Below are 14,888 nucleotides of genomic sequence, written 5' to 3'. Positions count from 1 at the left end.
ACTTATATGCCAAGAGTGGAGAATCGTTTAAGTAGATACTTAACTAATTGAAAACACGTTTTGGTATTTATCAATCAATACGTGATAGTAGGCACTGGGTATTGAATTAATTCCCCGAATTCCTCAAAATTTATGCTAACCATAAATTAAGTGTGCAAAATATTTGGTAAATTAAATAGAAAATTTCCCATGTGGATTTTGAGCTAGGGAGTAAGAGTTAAAAATTTAACTTGCTGCCGTTGAATGGGCAATGACAGTTCGTTCATACTGGCATAAACCACCTTCGGGCCATGTAAAAGCAATTTCGCTCAACATTTTTCCCAACGTCCTCAGCTCAAGTCCTTCCCCCCACAGAACACTTTCACCTCCCGTTCCATTCTAGTAGATAAAACATCTATTCCGCTATGCTATATGCATATATGTCTCTTTAGTTTCAGTGCGAAATGAAATTTTGTGTTGGCTGAAAAAACAAACAGAAATTTTCTAGTTTGTCGAACAAAAGGTTGCTCACCTTCTTCAAAATCCTTCTACTTCACATAGAAGTCAGGTAATAAATAAGTAGCTACATGCATAGGCAGTGCCTGAATATGAATATTGGATATGCCTATAGAATCAACGTGTTTTTGTATGAAAAGCTAACCGCTGATGCTGATGATGATGCCGCCGTCATAGCCGTTGCCATCGTCATAGCCACACAGTCATGAGCAAGTTGAACATAAAACTATAAAAAAACAGAGGAATATTTGCCACCAACGAAGTTTGTATACACTTCATATGCCAAATCTTTGAATGATTTGCCATCTTAAAAACATTTTGTCTGATTCGTTCAATATTTGGTATAAAAGTGTTTAGTTTTTCGAGTAATTGATTGTCAGGGATCTCACTAGACGATCAATGTTATCGATAACACCCAGAGTTGTGAATTTGAACATCACTAGGGTATAACCTATGAAATCTTTTGTGTTATTTGGCAGCAAACTGACAGCAATTCAGGAGCTCACCTTCCAATACTTCTAATAAACAAATATCTGCAAAAAATTGGTAAAATAAGATCAGTCAAGCCAACTGACGCCAGAGTCAAGGGATAGAAGGATCTCTCTGTCTAATAGTGGCTCTTCTTTCTAGACTTGGCTTTATCTAGATAAAAGACAGCTGAGAATTCACCAATAAATGCAAAATCTTTTATCATATAAATATTCCCTTTTAATTTAAAAGGAAAAGGGTAAACAAAAAAGCCACCAGCATCTAGTTATATACATATATAGTAAAGTCTCCTTTCAGGATCTACTCGTACATTGTGGATGAGCAGCACTAATGAAGTTTCGGCTCGTCCTTTTTGGCGTTGTCGTCGTTGGCTTTGCCTTTGCCGTGGCTGTTGCCTCAATTGTTTGACTTGGCCGCGTTTGTAAAACTCACGAATGTTTGCACAATAAAGTCCCCTCTGTGTGTGTGTGTGTGTGTGTTTGTATGTGTTTGAGTGTGCGGGGCCGCCAGCCTATTTATTTATGTTTATAATAGGATTTTTATCACAAACTTTTTTTCGGTTGCTGTCGTCTCTTTTTTTGTTTTGTTCTTTTTTGTCTTTCATTTTTCAGTTTTTTGTAGTCGAATTAATTTTGTAATGAGTATTTAAAAGACTTTCGCCCGCAGACGTTGATGCTGGTGACGTGACCAAACTGGCCGTTTGTCTTTTACACCATATATATTCCCCCACCCGCACTAAAACTCTCAATCCCCCCCGCCACGTATTCTCTATGTCAGTTCCTTTCTATCACACCAAGTTTTTTGACTAATTTGCTGCACTTCATTGTTGTTGTCCATTGGCGTCGGCGCCACTGGAAAAAAGAAAGAAACAAATCCCCCCAAAAAAAAAAAAAAAAAAACGAAACCGAAACTAAATAATTGCCAAATATTTACACAAGTTTTTCGAGTCGAGTGTTCATCTCATTATGGTTTATTTCTCACACTCTTTTTGTGTTGTTCATTATGAGGACTCAGAGGATGTAAAAGATAATGATGATGATGATGATGATGATTTTGGTAATGTTGGTTGTGTGAACCAGCAAAAGTTTCACGGACATGGTCATATTTAAGGTTTCGGTTTGGTTTGGTTTGGTTTTGTTTCATAATACCACGCAAAATGCCTCACTTTGAAATTGGGGCATATAAGACTATGAGGTTCTTTTCTTCAATTTCTTTTCCGACTTAAAACGATATTTTGAGTGGTTACAATATTTATACGGGCAGTTAGTACTGATTTTAATATTCGTGTAGAGCAGGTGAATATTAAAAATATTGCTCTAATATCATAATTGAAAGTGGTAATCTGAAGGATAAACTAGAAATGGGAATTAACCCAATTCAACTGATTTGTTACCTTCATAATACCCTTGAATAAAAGTAGATTTCAAAGACATTTATAATATAGTAATTGTTTAAGGTAAGGATAAGTGACTTTAAGCGTTTCTGGCAAGGCTTTTGTAGTATAAGTCTAGAGGAGACTTAACTATTAGTTAACAATATAAAATATGTAATTATATACATATAAGAAATTCAATTTAATTTTTATCTCATCATAGTTTCTGATAGTTTCTTTTAACGAGGATATCAAATATTCGGGGTTTTTAAAATCTTTGGGGTTATTAAATAGCTTAAATGCTGGTTAAGGCTGTGGCTATGGCTCTCATTAAGCTCTCGTCTCGAATTTAAAACAAAATCTCTTAAGGTGTCTCTCTCTCTATCTCTTTAGCTCTCTTCACTTGTATCTTTTGCACCGCCTCTTGGCCTTGATGTTGATGGCCTGGCCAAGCTATGGCAGGATAGAGGCTGTTTCTCAGATTGCTTTTGTTTGCTTTATCCTGGCTAATTTTTGCTACGAAATATGCCGCTTAAACATGGCCAATTTAAATTAGTGCTTAGGCCTGGCAGTTTGCCCGAATTTTGCCTTTTGCCATTTTGCGTGGCTGTTTTCGGGGAGGGGAGGACCAGGGCGGGTGTCTCACAGCAATTAAGTCAATTTAATAGAAGCGAGAGTCGAGCCAAATGAAAGTGCATTGCTCTGAATGCTCTAAACAGATTAAATCAACTATTCAAACCATGGCCAGAACCAGAACCAGGACGAGGGCAATCATTAAGGATTACGATTACGAAATGATGTGATGACAGACTAGGCCAAAAGGCAAAGGCAACATCTAAAGCTAAAGCAAAAGCAAGAGCTTGTACTAGTGGTTGGTCGTTATATTGCAATGGGCAAATGACAAGTTTCCATTGCCTCATTAATCATGCAAAAGTTCGAAAGGACTTAATCCTTGAGCTTGTGCTTGGTTTTTGTGTATGCATAGAAAGAGAATACCAGTCAATTGATATACATAAATTTATATATATCTATGTAGGTATACATCTACTTCACTACTTTAAATAAGTTCATTAATTAATCTGTTTTTTTTTTTTTTTTTTTTTATCAAAAAATTGTAAGAATTTGAGCAAACCAATTTTAAGTTCTGATTAGATTAAGTTTGATTGTCGTTGTTTTGTAGGAATAAATAGATGGATGAAGTAGATCATTATGCGCAATCGGTGGCCAAATAAAATTCTCAAAATCTGATGTAGGGGAGAGGGCCCAGTTGTGACTCAGGCCCAGTTGTGACATTCTCAAATATTTTTGAAATGCAGTATTGAATGACAGTTTGAGCCCTGTAAATCATGTTTGTTAGACGTTCTGCAGTTTTTGGACAGACCCCAACGTTAATATCGTATTGTATATATGCGTACCAAACATCGTGTTGAAAATCGTGCGAAAAAGTTTTTTTGATTTTTTTCAAAGTACCAAAATTTTGTAAAATTAACAGTGAAAATGTGAGTGTAATGCATTAAAATATTCTATTTGCCGTATATTTTGTGATCCTATAAGGATTTATGTGATTATGTAGTGTCTATAAAAAATATACATATAAACTTTAAACTATGAAAAGGCCCGGTTATGACTCAGCTGGGGTGCCCAGTTATGTCCCATATTTTTTTTTGCAATAGGATTATGTAAAATTGTCAAATTCAAACATTTTTGTTGTTGTATAAAAACAAGGAAAGGAAATTTACATAATGAGACCAGTTTGTCCGAAAATATTCTGGAAGATCTCGAGCGGGAAGGTGCGGGATTGTTTCATTTGGTAAAAACACAAATTAAGTAATGTTTGGGAATTAAAAAACTTTATATAGTTTAAGTCAATGTTAATTTGTGTTTTTCATTATTTTTGTCTTTGAAGGCCTTCATAATAAGTAAACCATTAAATCACAACAATTGGTGTGATTTTCCTTTCATATTTTCTTATTTTTAGTGAATTTCTTAAGGTGAGTCATAACTGGGCCACTTTTTTTTCGGCCTAAAAAAAGTTATCCACATTAAACCTGTTCCAAAATTTTTTGAGTAACTCAAATAAACATACATTCTTTGGAAAAAAGTTGCGTTTGGTTACTATTTAAATGTTAAACTTCTTAATTTTTAATTTTCCGGAACTGTAGAAAAAATTTTGAGGTTTTTCAAAACCTGGGTCATAACTGGGCCCTCTCCCCTACATATATTGACCGTCTATATCACATTTTGGTACATTATTCTATTACTCTCAAAAGGAATCTTAGAGCTAGAATTCAAATTATTAAGTTCTATTATCTTAATGAGTGGAAAAAAGCATGGGTTAGCCCAAAAAGGACTTTAGCTCATAACTTATTACTTCTCATTGCCCCAATAAGTATGCTAGTAATTTGTAAACTTATTACCCATTGTTTGTATTCTTTGAAATGCATTTTGGGATGAAATTACTGCCAAATTATGATAGTTTGAAAGCAATCCTAATTATAAACTCATATATTTAACAGATATTGAATGAAAAGACAAACTGATCGAAAAGAACTAATGCAAAAGCAGATTTGGTCTTCAATCTTTAATCAGGAGGTAATAAAAAATAGAATAATTAAAAATTATTGCTTGTTGCTGGTGTTGAGTTATATCAATTTGCCATCTTGACAGTTCTAAGGTTGAAGTTGGTGCAGGCAATTCATAGGAATGGAATTATGTTTTAGCCATATTTGTTTTGGAATGCTTTGCATATTCCTTTGCTGCTTGTTATTTTTTGTTTTTTTTTTTTTTTTTTTTTTGTTTCTTCTTTTGCTGTTTGTTGTTTACTCCTTGTGGTTAGCATACAAACACGCACACACACACACATATACATGAACACACATATAGAGGACATTCCCTTTGTCTCTATGGCTCGTCCAAGTTGCTCTTTATATATTTTGTTTGGTTTGTTGCTTTTTTCGCATGAAAATACTGTAAATATTTTTAATTCTTTGGTAGAAAACCCCCCGAGGGGTTTATATGGCGAATGCGTTTCAGCAGTGGCAGCTTTTAAGCTAAAGCTATGAAAATAATTTGGTCCCTGAAATACTTGCGGCCTCAGCCAGTGCCTGTGGGTGGTAACGGAGAGCTGGAAGAGATGAGATGAGTAGCGTAGAGTAAAGAGTAGATAGGGAACTTGGTCCTGGGCAATCGGAATGCTTTTTGTGGTCCACGACAACGACGAGGACAACGATGAATGCGATGACTGCGATGTTGCGTTGATTAAGCCAAAGGAACGAAACGCAACGTACAACAGGGGGCACATTGTTCTTGTTCCATGTTTTTTTATTTTGCGTGTTCCTCCTGTTGCCGGCAACGACAACGATGATGACGACGACGACGACGACGGCGGCAACAAACCACAAAGTGACGCTTGCAAGTGGATAATAACTGACGGAACTATGTGCATTTGTTTTATGCATCAGCGGCAAGTAATGAAACAACAACAAAAGTAAGCAACAACCCAAAATGACATCGCACTGAACACTGAGGCCCGCGGGCCAGCTGCTGCGACGGCGGCAACAACAGCAACAGCAACAACAACAAAAACAAAAACCAAAAAACATGCTCGGAAATTGCGTGCATTATATCTATATTATTATATCCACTAAGAGGGACACAGAGTGAGAGAGAGAGGGAGAGTCAGGGACAAAGTAAACTTTTTTTTTTTTTTTTTTTGCCTTCCTCTATAGTTTAACTTGTTTTCTCTAGCCATTGCCAAGAAGTCACCAAAGTCAAGAACGGTTAGGGTGTAAAGACTTCTTTGCATTTTTGAGTGCCAGCATGTAAACACACACACACATGCACATAGTGTGCTTGAGATTTTAACCCTTATCCATGTTGAGCCATGGCGCATCGCGACTGCTTTGTCATTGCCGCTGATTTAACTTAAGAAATGCATAACTGCATTTTACCCACATTTTCCACAGACTTTACATGCATTCACACACACACACACACACACACACACACACATACACACAAGCACAAACCAGCAGCTACAGAACGAGGATTCTTGGCCCTACCATTTTAACCAAAAGTGCGCTCGTGCATGCAACTGTATGAGTGAACCCATCTATCGACGCCTTCACAAATTGACTGTGGACTTCATTATTCGGAAAAATGGGCCACTAAAAATCTATAAAAATATTGTGATTCATTGAGAAATCATTAAAAAAATAATATAGACTTATTCAAAGTGGGAGCAAAAATTTAGATTTAAAAATAAAGCAAATTGACTAGCATTTGGCTTATAACAAAGCTCAAAGGCAGTTTTTAGTTAAATAAATATTTAGTTTCTTAGAAAAAATAGTTGAATTTGCCACAAAAACAAATTTAATATCTTACTTATGCATTTGATTAACAAGAGCCTTAATCTAAGCAAAATAAACCTAAAACCAATTCTTTCAAATGAAAAACTTTAAAGTTTTTCCATTTTTTTATTTTAAATAATTCCTTTTAAAAAATTTAATGGAGAGACTTTCTTTGCTAATAAAATTTGTTTATCTCAATTTTTATTTGCTTTGCTAGATTGCAATTGGTTTGGCTTTGATTTGGCTCTGACTTCAATTGATGCTGGTCGATGGCCTCTGTGATGATAAACAAAAGTGTTGCCTACTTTTTTGGGCCAGATGCATTTTTATTTGATACAAAACAAGATTCAATTGAATTACTATGGTAATCAAGAAAATTGAAAATTCCATTGAAAGTTATATTTTACCTAGACAAATTACTTTTCAACAAATTTAATTACAAGCACTTTACAAATTTCAAGATTGCAGATTCTTGTTCATAATGAATGCAATTTTGTTGGCCGTAATTTAGTTTATTTATACCACAGTGCCATAGAGGATAGACTGCTGCTCAAGACCTGAATTAAAGCCAACACACAAATTAGTTTTAACCAGGCATTGTCACGCTATGGTGCACCCCCATTGTGGTTGTTCTGCATCCACATTCATCCTCTCCATCGTCATCGTCCTCATCCTCATCCCTTCCCTTCCTCTGCATAATGCTGCTATGCTATGCGATGGTTGGCGATTAAGTGCGGCGCCGTTTGTAAAAGGACTTTCTCGAGTTCCAGTCGCAGCTGGTTCCTGGGCCCCTTGTTGACATTTTGCAGTCTTTTCAGTAAAAAGTTTCATTGCTATCGCTAGCGAACAGCGAACAGAGCAGACTCCCTGTTTTTGCCATCTGCAAAATCTAGAGGCATACGCAGGTTTGGGACACGAAAAACCAGGTGACAGCTGTTTTCTAATCAGCCTCTAATTAATTTTGCTGCCAGAAACCTCTCCTCGCCTGGGCTGGGCTATATACATACCATGCATGATTGATGAATGATAATTATGACGGATTCCAAAACCGACTCCAGAGTCCACAACCCGTCAACACAAACTCCCACGCCCACACACCCAAACACCCATACAAACACTCGAATGCCCAAAACACCAACCAGTTTACCAAAAAACATATAAAACAATGAAATGCAACCGAAATTATCGGAAAGCAGCTACAAAATGTAACCCCCAAAAGCACAAACACACACACACACAACTAGAATTGCACATGCACTGTAACAGTAAATGTCTGAGTGTGTGTGTGAGATGCAACATGTGATACAGTGTCCCAGTTCTGTGCGTCTATTACTGTGTGTGCGTGTGTGGCTGTTATGCAACACAATGGCACACATAGCGACCAAGCGGGAGGCATTGAAATTGAGTGAGACTATCCCAAAAAAAAAAAAACCACAAAAAACACACACACACACATACAAAATAGACTCAAAAGTTTCACTCAAAGTTTTGTAGGAGCTTTGGAGCCTGCATTAACTTAAAGCTCTTCAGAACAGTTTATCTATAACACAAAGCTTAAAACATAGATAATAGGTTTTGTTTTTATAGCATAAGCTCTTAACATAACGGTAACAGTGACAATAACTAAAGCTTATTATAGAACACATGGCTGTAGTTTCTAGGGGGGGAAAAACATACACACTCAAAATTGTATTCAGTTGGATTTTGTAATTTTCTTGTGCTTTGTATGTACTTACATTTCGTTAGGTATTCTAAATTTGAAATATAACGAAACAAAATACAATACATCAGGGCATTAGATAGAGTTAAATGGTAACGTCAACAAAAACGTAAATCGTTGATAAAGAAATTCTATTTTCATTTTCGATTTGGTTTCGAATGTATATTTACAATGTCAAAGCACAAAGAAAAATTATGTAGAAGGATAATAACATTGATGCGCGTTTTATTTTACTTAAATATATATAGCCTAAAACTTGTTCCATTTCATAAAAGACATTTTAAATATAAAGACTTAAGACTAAGGGATAAGACGCAGGGCAAGCATGGATAACATAGGTTTAACCGAAGGTTAAGGGAGGATATTTGGGTTAAGCATTTGTTTGGGCAGACTATTTAATAAGCAAATATCATTTCACTTACCCATATCATCAATAATGGGGGCCATGCGCAATGTAACGCCTATTAGCATCAGGCACATTAGCAACAATAGGCAGGCAGTTGCAATTATTGTCCAGCGTGCACGCTGGGAGAGATCTTGTGGATCCATTACCTAAAAGTAAGAACCACATTAAAAATTTATGTCAAATGATAAGTTAAAAAACTTCATAGGTCCAACAAACCTTGACAGTTTCGGAATCCAAATCGTGTACAAGAATTTTGGGTTTTTTGTGACGATGACGTTTTTTGTGTCGATGCCTGAAAGAATATTTATGATAAAATTAAATTTCATAAAACTAATTATACAGAAATTAATTGAAGCCCTCTTCATGCTTTAAAGATAACATAGCTTGAGGTTATGATAAACCATTATAATAGACATACACGAGACGTGGCCCTATTATTAAGCGCGAACCCTTGTCAAAATATTTGCCACCTGCTCTCAAAATGACCTGGGGATTGTAGGCGTATGAAAACGAAAAGATAATAAAAACTAAAAGTTATAATGGTATGAGGTGAGCTATGCTGGATGAGTATTCCCAGAACATATTACATGTCAAAGAAGGTCCATAAAGACGCAGAAAGAGAGCCTAAGAGATTATAATTGATAGTCTTTCTAGATGGAGTTATCCTTTTACCATTTTACAATGTTAACAGAGTGTCATTAACTTAAAGCCATTTTGAGACTCTAGAAGGAGCCTAAAGAAGAATATTAAGAAAAAGTATTGCTAGTTATTCCAAAGCTAAGGTATGAACTTTTAAACTAATCCTACTCATTATCTAATGCATTTGACTTTAGCAGCTCAATCTTCAATTTATTACTAGTCTTTGAAGGAAAGCCAAAAGAAAACTTCTAAATCACATACATTTTTAGGCATTGGCATTAGTTTCTTTGGCTCATCACTTAATAAGGTCAAAATGTTATAAACAAAACCCACAACAGTATAATTTACTATGTTTTTTAGTGGATTTACAATTTATATTAAGCATACGCACTGTTGTCGTTATAATTACCAAAGCTTTACCACATGGCCTAATAAAGACTTTTACATACTTTTGCATGCATTTAATACTAAGGACAGAGATCTAAAGAGAGAATACATGAATTTCTCCCATAACTTTTAATCAGATTCATTTGAATACTGTATGTATTTCATAATTTTTCAATACCTACATTGATTTGGTTTAATCTAAGCTCTCAAAAAAGTTTCAAAGATTCAAAATGAAACAAATGATAGAAATTTTCTTTAAGGTTAAATTAATCCTTATTTATTGGGAAGAGCTTTATAATATTATTGTATTCTCAAAGCCACTAAAGGACAAAATAAATTAAACATGTCTAAAGCATAGGAATAGTAAAATTTTGGCGAAAAGTTCCCAAATTTTCTTGCCGCAATACAGTTTGCTAGAAAATGTAGTTTTCCCATTTAAATAATATATATGTATATAAATATATTTACTCTGGACTATTCCAGCTAGAATATCAAAGTAATTACCAGCATTAGTCAAATGACAATGCCAGCGTCAACGAAACCGCCCTCGGCTCCCCCGGAGTGCCCTACACCTATACCATTTACTTTCAGATACATTGTATACATATGTCAGAGTCTGACGCTTGCAACAGCAGCTTAAACATATTTGCTCTATTTCCGTTTGGGTTTTGCAAAACTTCCGCATTACAAAGCTGCCGCAATTTCCCCTTCAACTTCAAACAGGCAACCTCCCAGAAGCATCACTCCTGTTAGCATCCTGCTGCCCCTTCCCCGCTCACCTCATGAGCTCGTTTTTGCAACGGAAGTACCTGCTGGCGGTGGAGAAGGCAAAAAAAAGAAAAACGAAACCAAAACGAAACAGAATTGAGAGCGCAAAACCAGGTGGATATAAACCATCACCAACACCACAATGATGACGACTATCAGATGGGGAAGGTAAGGCAGCCAGTTTTTGGGTTTGGGTACTACACATAGTCAATGCCATTGTTATTGTTGTTTCTTGTATCCCGGCGGCCCTTTGTCCTCTCTCTCTCTCTCTCCCACCTACCTTTCACGCTTCGCACACAAAGCTTGTCAATCAATTTTTGTCTGCTCACCGTCCACCGTTGTGGACATCGTCTCGCGTTCTCTGGGGAATTGTCGGGCAGGCATTAAACCATATTCGGCAATCGCTTTACAACTGGACATTTATTAGTGCAGCTCAAGGCCACGTTCAGGCCGTGTGGGGCATGACAGTTCTTTGTTGTTCACCCAACCATCTCTATCCAAACCCTAGCTTCCCCATCCCCTCCACAAAATGAGCAATTATTTATAAGCTTTCTGATCATTTCTCAACACACAGTGGACACAATTTGAATTCGTATAAATTCACTGTCAAACCAGTTCTAACCATTGACCTGTGGCCAGTTTGTGGCCAAAAGTTATTAAATATTCATAACCCAAAAAAGGGCCAACGAAAGTTTAAGCAACAAGCCCCTAATCGAACGCATTCTGTTACATCATGAAACCATACAGACAGGAACTATTTATATATGTTTTGTGGTTAATCACCTAATTATAGGACACACAAATCTCTTGTCTATTTAAGAAGGAAATTTTCGTATCGGAGAATTTATTGTTTCGGTTTCTAAAGAAAATAAATTACAATAATCATAATAAATAAAACAAAATTACAGGAGAAAAGGCATATGTAGAATATACTTTCGTGGGCTCTATCCATGGAAGTCCACATCGAACACAGAGATCGTTAGCATATTGATTAACTAAAAATCTAACAGGAATAACTCAAGCTGTATAAAAACTATTTGATACCGGGCAGAAGTCCCCTAACTTCGTTAATTATTTAGTTATAAATGCCTTTGAATTTTATTTCCTGACTTCTTAAAGAGTTTGTGGTTTTGGGATAAATAGTCCAACATGTCTCTTCTTTCAAGCAGTGGGGAATAACAGTAAGTAAGTTAACATTCAGTAAACTAATTAACGAAAAAGCATTTAATCAACTTTTATCGATTGTTTAGAGATGATTTGCGAGTTTCTGTAAGCTCCTAAAGGGTATTTTTTTCCACTGTGGCATTGTGCTTACCGATGCTTGCGTCGATGCCGCTGATGACCACCCGGGACCATTTGCTCAAGGTCGTCGATTTTATCAGCATCTGTATCCATATCCATGTCCAGTTGCAGGTCACACGGTGACTCCTCGCCATAGGAGCATTGTCTGTGTGTGTGTGTGTGTGTGTAGGGGCAGGACAGACAATAATAAATGACATTAGCTGACAACAGGCGATGGGCAATGGAGATTGGGAGATTGGAAATCAACTTACATGGCTTGTGCATTGGTGGCAGTGGTGGACGTTGTTGTGGCCAGACCAAGCACATGAACATAATGCTGAAGACCACTGGGTGTGGGATAGACCAAGGCAGGATCCGAACAGCGATGATGACGCTCTAATAATTGGTTAAGAGATTAGTTCAAGGTTATCCGCACTGCAACCCCCGCACGCTTTGACTTACTGTACTTCCGTTTGCGTCGTCTATACTCATCATCACTGCCTGTGGTGCTCTGGGCCTGGGTTGAGGCCACAGCGGCTGTGCTTGGTAGCGTGGGTTTGGATTTAGCTGTGGTGCAACAACCCGTTGGCATGGCCACACTGGATCCCGTCGAGGTGGAGGCCATGCGTTTCAGTTTCTCCTGATCCACCCTGCTCACTCGACGTACTCCCTCGTCTTCTATGGCAATAACGACAGCATTATCTGAACCACGACCAGCCAGTAAACTAGTGCTTCTCGACTTGAAACGCTCCTGGTCCCTGGACACTCCACCTGACGCCATCGTTGCTCCTCTCGTTGCCGTGGGTGTGTTTGCATAGCTTGGCAGGGCGTGCAACGATTGAGAATCGCTCTGGGCTAGAACTGTGCTCACTGTCACATTGGCACTGTCCTCGGAGGTGTTTTGGCGCGAGAAGTAACGGAAATCACCAACCGTCCCGCTGGTATAGGTATCTGTGCAGGACACCTGTTTGGGTAGCAAACGCTTACGTTGAACGTTTATGGGGGCAGGCAAAGTTTCAATATCAATGGCCACATGTCCGCTTGGAGGCGGACCTGGGGCTCTTGCCAGACTGGAGGGAACCTGCATATGATGGAGGCGCTAAAATGAAACAGAATTAATAATGATATTTATAGGAAAACAAGAGGGAAACTACGTATATAAACTGAGTCTAATTTGCCCCTAAAGTATGCCAGAAAGTGGAAAAGACGATTAATGAAGCAAATAGACAATGAAATGCAATTCTCTGCTATCTATTGCATACTTAAGGGAGCAAATTACCCCTATTTCGATTCCCAGAAACCCATTCACTCACCGCTTGCTGGGGCGTTGGTAATGGAAACGAGCGCACCACATGCCTGGGAAAAATGGGACTACACTGGGCACTAATGGACTTGGCCTCCAGAATGCGCAATCGTTTGGCCAAACGGGCACGTTCTCTCATATCAGTATCTCCGGATGAGACGGCAATTATTTCGGCACCTCCAAAGCTGACAGTGCAACGGGAACTGGAATAGGAGAGGCTCTCGATGCTGCCGCGCAACGATGTGGTCAGACTATCATCGGCCAAAGTGGAACTATGAACGGCGGTGCCCCCGCCACCACCACCGCCCCTAGTGACCACCGTGGCTGTGGCCAACGAGGTGGAAGTATTGTCATAACCGGCTGAGGGAGGCATTAAGTCCGATTCGCCGTTGGTCGTTGTTATGGAATGTTTGGCCGGCTGCCGGCCTTCAGCCTCCCCATCCCCATTGGCTTCATCGTCATCATTATCATCGGAGGAGGAGTTGCGCTCCAAATCAGTTTGGGCTGGCGTATGCGTTTGGGCCTGAACCAGGAGACTATGACTGTGTCTCACCTGGCGAGGATTCTGTGTACCCGAGGAGTTGCTTAATGTACTGGCCACACTATCTTCAGGTGGTTCCAAATGCTGGACAGCTTGACCCGTTAAAGTCACTTCAGTTACATCCAACCGATTGGCTGGGGCAGTCTTAGCTTGGCTTGTTGCTTTTGGTGATTCCTCCTCGCCTTGAGATGGCGGTGTCTCCTCCCTACTGCCGCGTCGTGTGCCAAAGAGTTTGCGTGGCAATAGAATGCGACCAATCGACTTACGTTTCTTGGCCCTCTTGGCTCGTTTATGCTCTTCATAGTCACGTTTCAGGACCTGCATTTTGTGCTCCACCAGTGAACTAAAGACAGCCTCATAGGTGAGAGCACGCTGCAGATCGAGCAATATGTCGTTGGTGGACACGGCCTTGTCTAGCTTGGTGGTCAGCAGATGCAGTGACTCTCGCCCACTTCCACCTCCACTCCCGCTGCCACTAGGTGCATCACTGCCGCTGCCACTGCCGCCTCCGCCGCCGCCTCCGCCACTGTTGCTATCGTCCGCATCCGCCATGCTGTTGTTGGGTGGTGGTGCGTTGATGAATTGTGTGCTCAAAGTAGTCGAGGCGTTTGTTTTTGTTTACGACTATTTGCATTATCCTCGCTGACACGTTGATCGGTTTGTCCTCGAGCTATAATACTGTTGTCCCCTGCCGGCCCTCGTCATGTGGATGCGACGGCTGCTAGGCTTAGGCACATCACTGTCAACACTGCCAGTTTCATCGATTTTCGCATCTTGTTGTTCCAGTGGTTGCTCTAGTTTCGGTTTCAGTTCTATATCAGGTTTCAGTTACGCTTCTTTTTCGTCCCCTTGTCTCTGTCCCCTTCACTCAATTGGCTGCTTCAAGTGGTGCTTAAAGGCAAATGGCGCAGCTGCTACAAAAGAAAAGAGTGCAACAGAAAAAAAGAAGATGATGAACAAAAAAAACGAATAGATAGCAAAACATTAGACTTAACAATTCGCCAGCTATCCCCCCCTTAAACCCTCTTTCACTTGTCAAGGCCATAGAACAGACGCATCCGTTGCACGAGGGAAATACAGCAAGAGAAAAGGGGACATACACATTGAAAGACAAGGACAGGACAGTTCGCCAATAGTT

The 14,888-nt window shown here is 38.9% G+C and overlaps 1 protein-coding gene across 8 annotated transcripts in view; it reads right to left on the bottom strand.

Annotated features, from left to right (window-relative positions):
* LOC137576261 (uncharacterized) overlaps positions 1-14,888 on the bottom strand; it is a 103,499-nt gene that overhangs the window by 65,845 nt on the left and 22,766 nt on the right. For 6 of the 8 annotated variants that reach the window (XM_068289272.1, XM_068289267.1, XM_068289268.1 and 3 more), the window contains 7 exons: positions 13,220-14,664; positions 12,369-13,005; positions 12,179-12,302; positions 11,941-12,072; positions 9,048-9,123; positions 8,848-8,977; positions 8,442-8,456 (listed from right to left, as the gene is read on the bottom strand). In XM_068289272.1, coding sequence (XP_068145373.1) covers positions 8,442-8,456; positions 8,848-8,977; positions 9,048-9,123; positions 11,941-12,072; positions 12,179-12,302; positions 12,369-13,005; positions 13,220-14,302 — 2,197 coding nt within the window. In that variant the 5' untranslated portion in view covers positions 14,303-14,664. The remainder of the gene's footprint in view (positions 1-8,441; positions 8,457-8,847; positions 8,978-9,047; positions 9,124-11,940; positions 12,073-12,178; positions 12,303-12,368; positions 13,006-13,219; positions 14,665-14,888) is intronic. The other 2 variants (XM_068289271.1, XM_068289273.1) reach the window with 2 other exon arrangements.

The sequence above is a fragment of the Drosophila tropicalis genome, unplaced genomic scaffold (genome assembly GCF_018151085.1).
Source record: "Drosophila tropicalis isolate 14030-0801.00 unplaced genomic scaffold, ASM1815108v1 contig_593, whole genome shotgun sequence".
NCBI lineage: Eukaryota > Metazoa > Arthropoda > Insecta > Diptera > Drosophilidae > Drosophila > Drosophila tropicalis.
The sequence above is the reverse complement of the archived record's forward strand: the minus strand, read 5'-3'. Positions and strand labels throughout refer to the sequence as shown.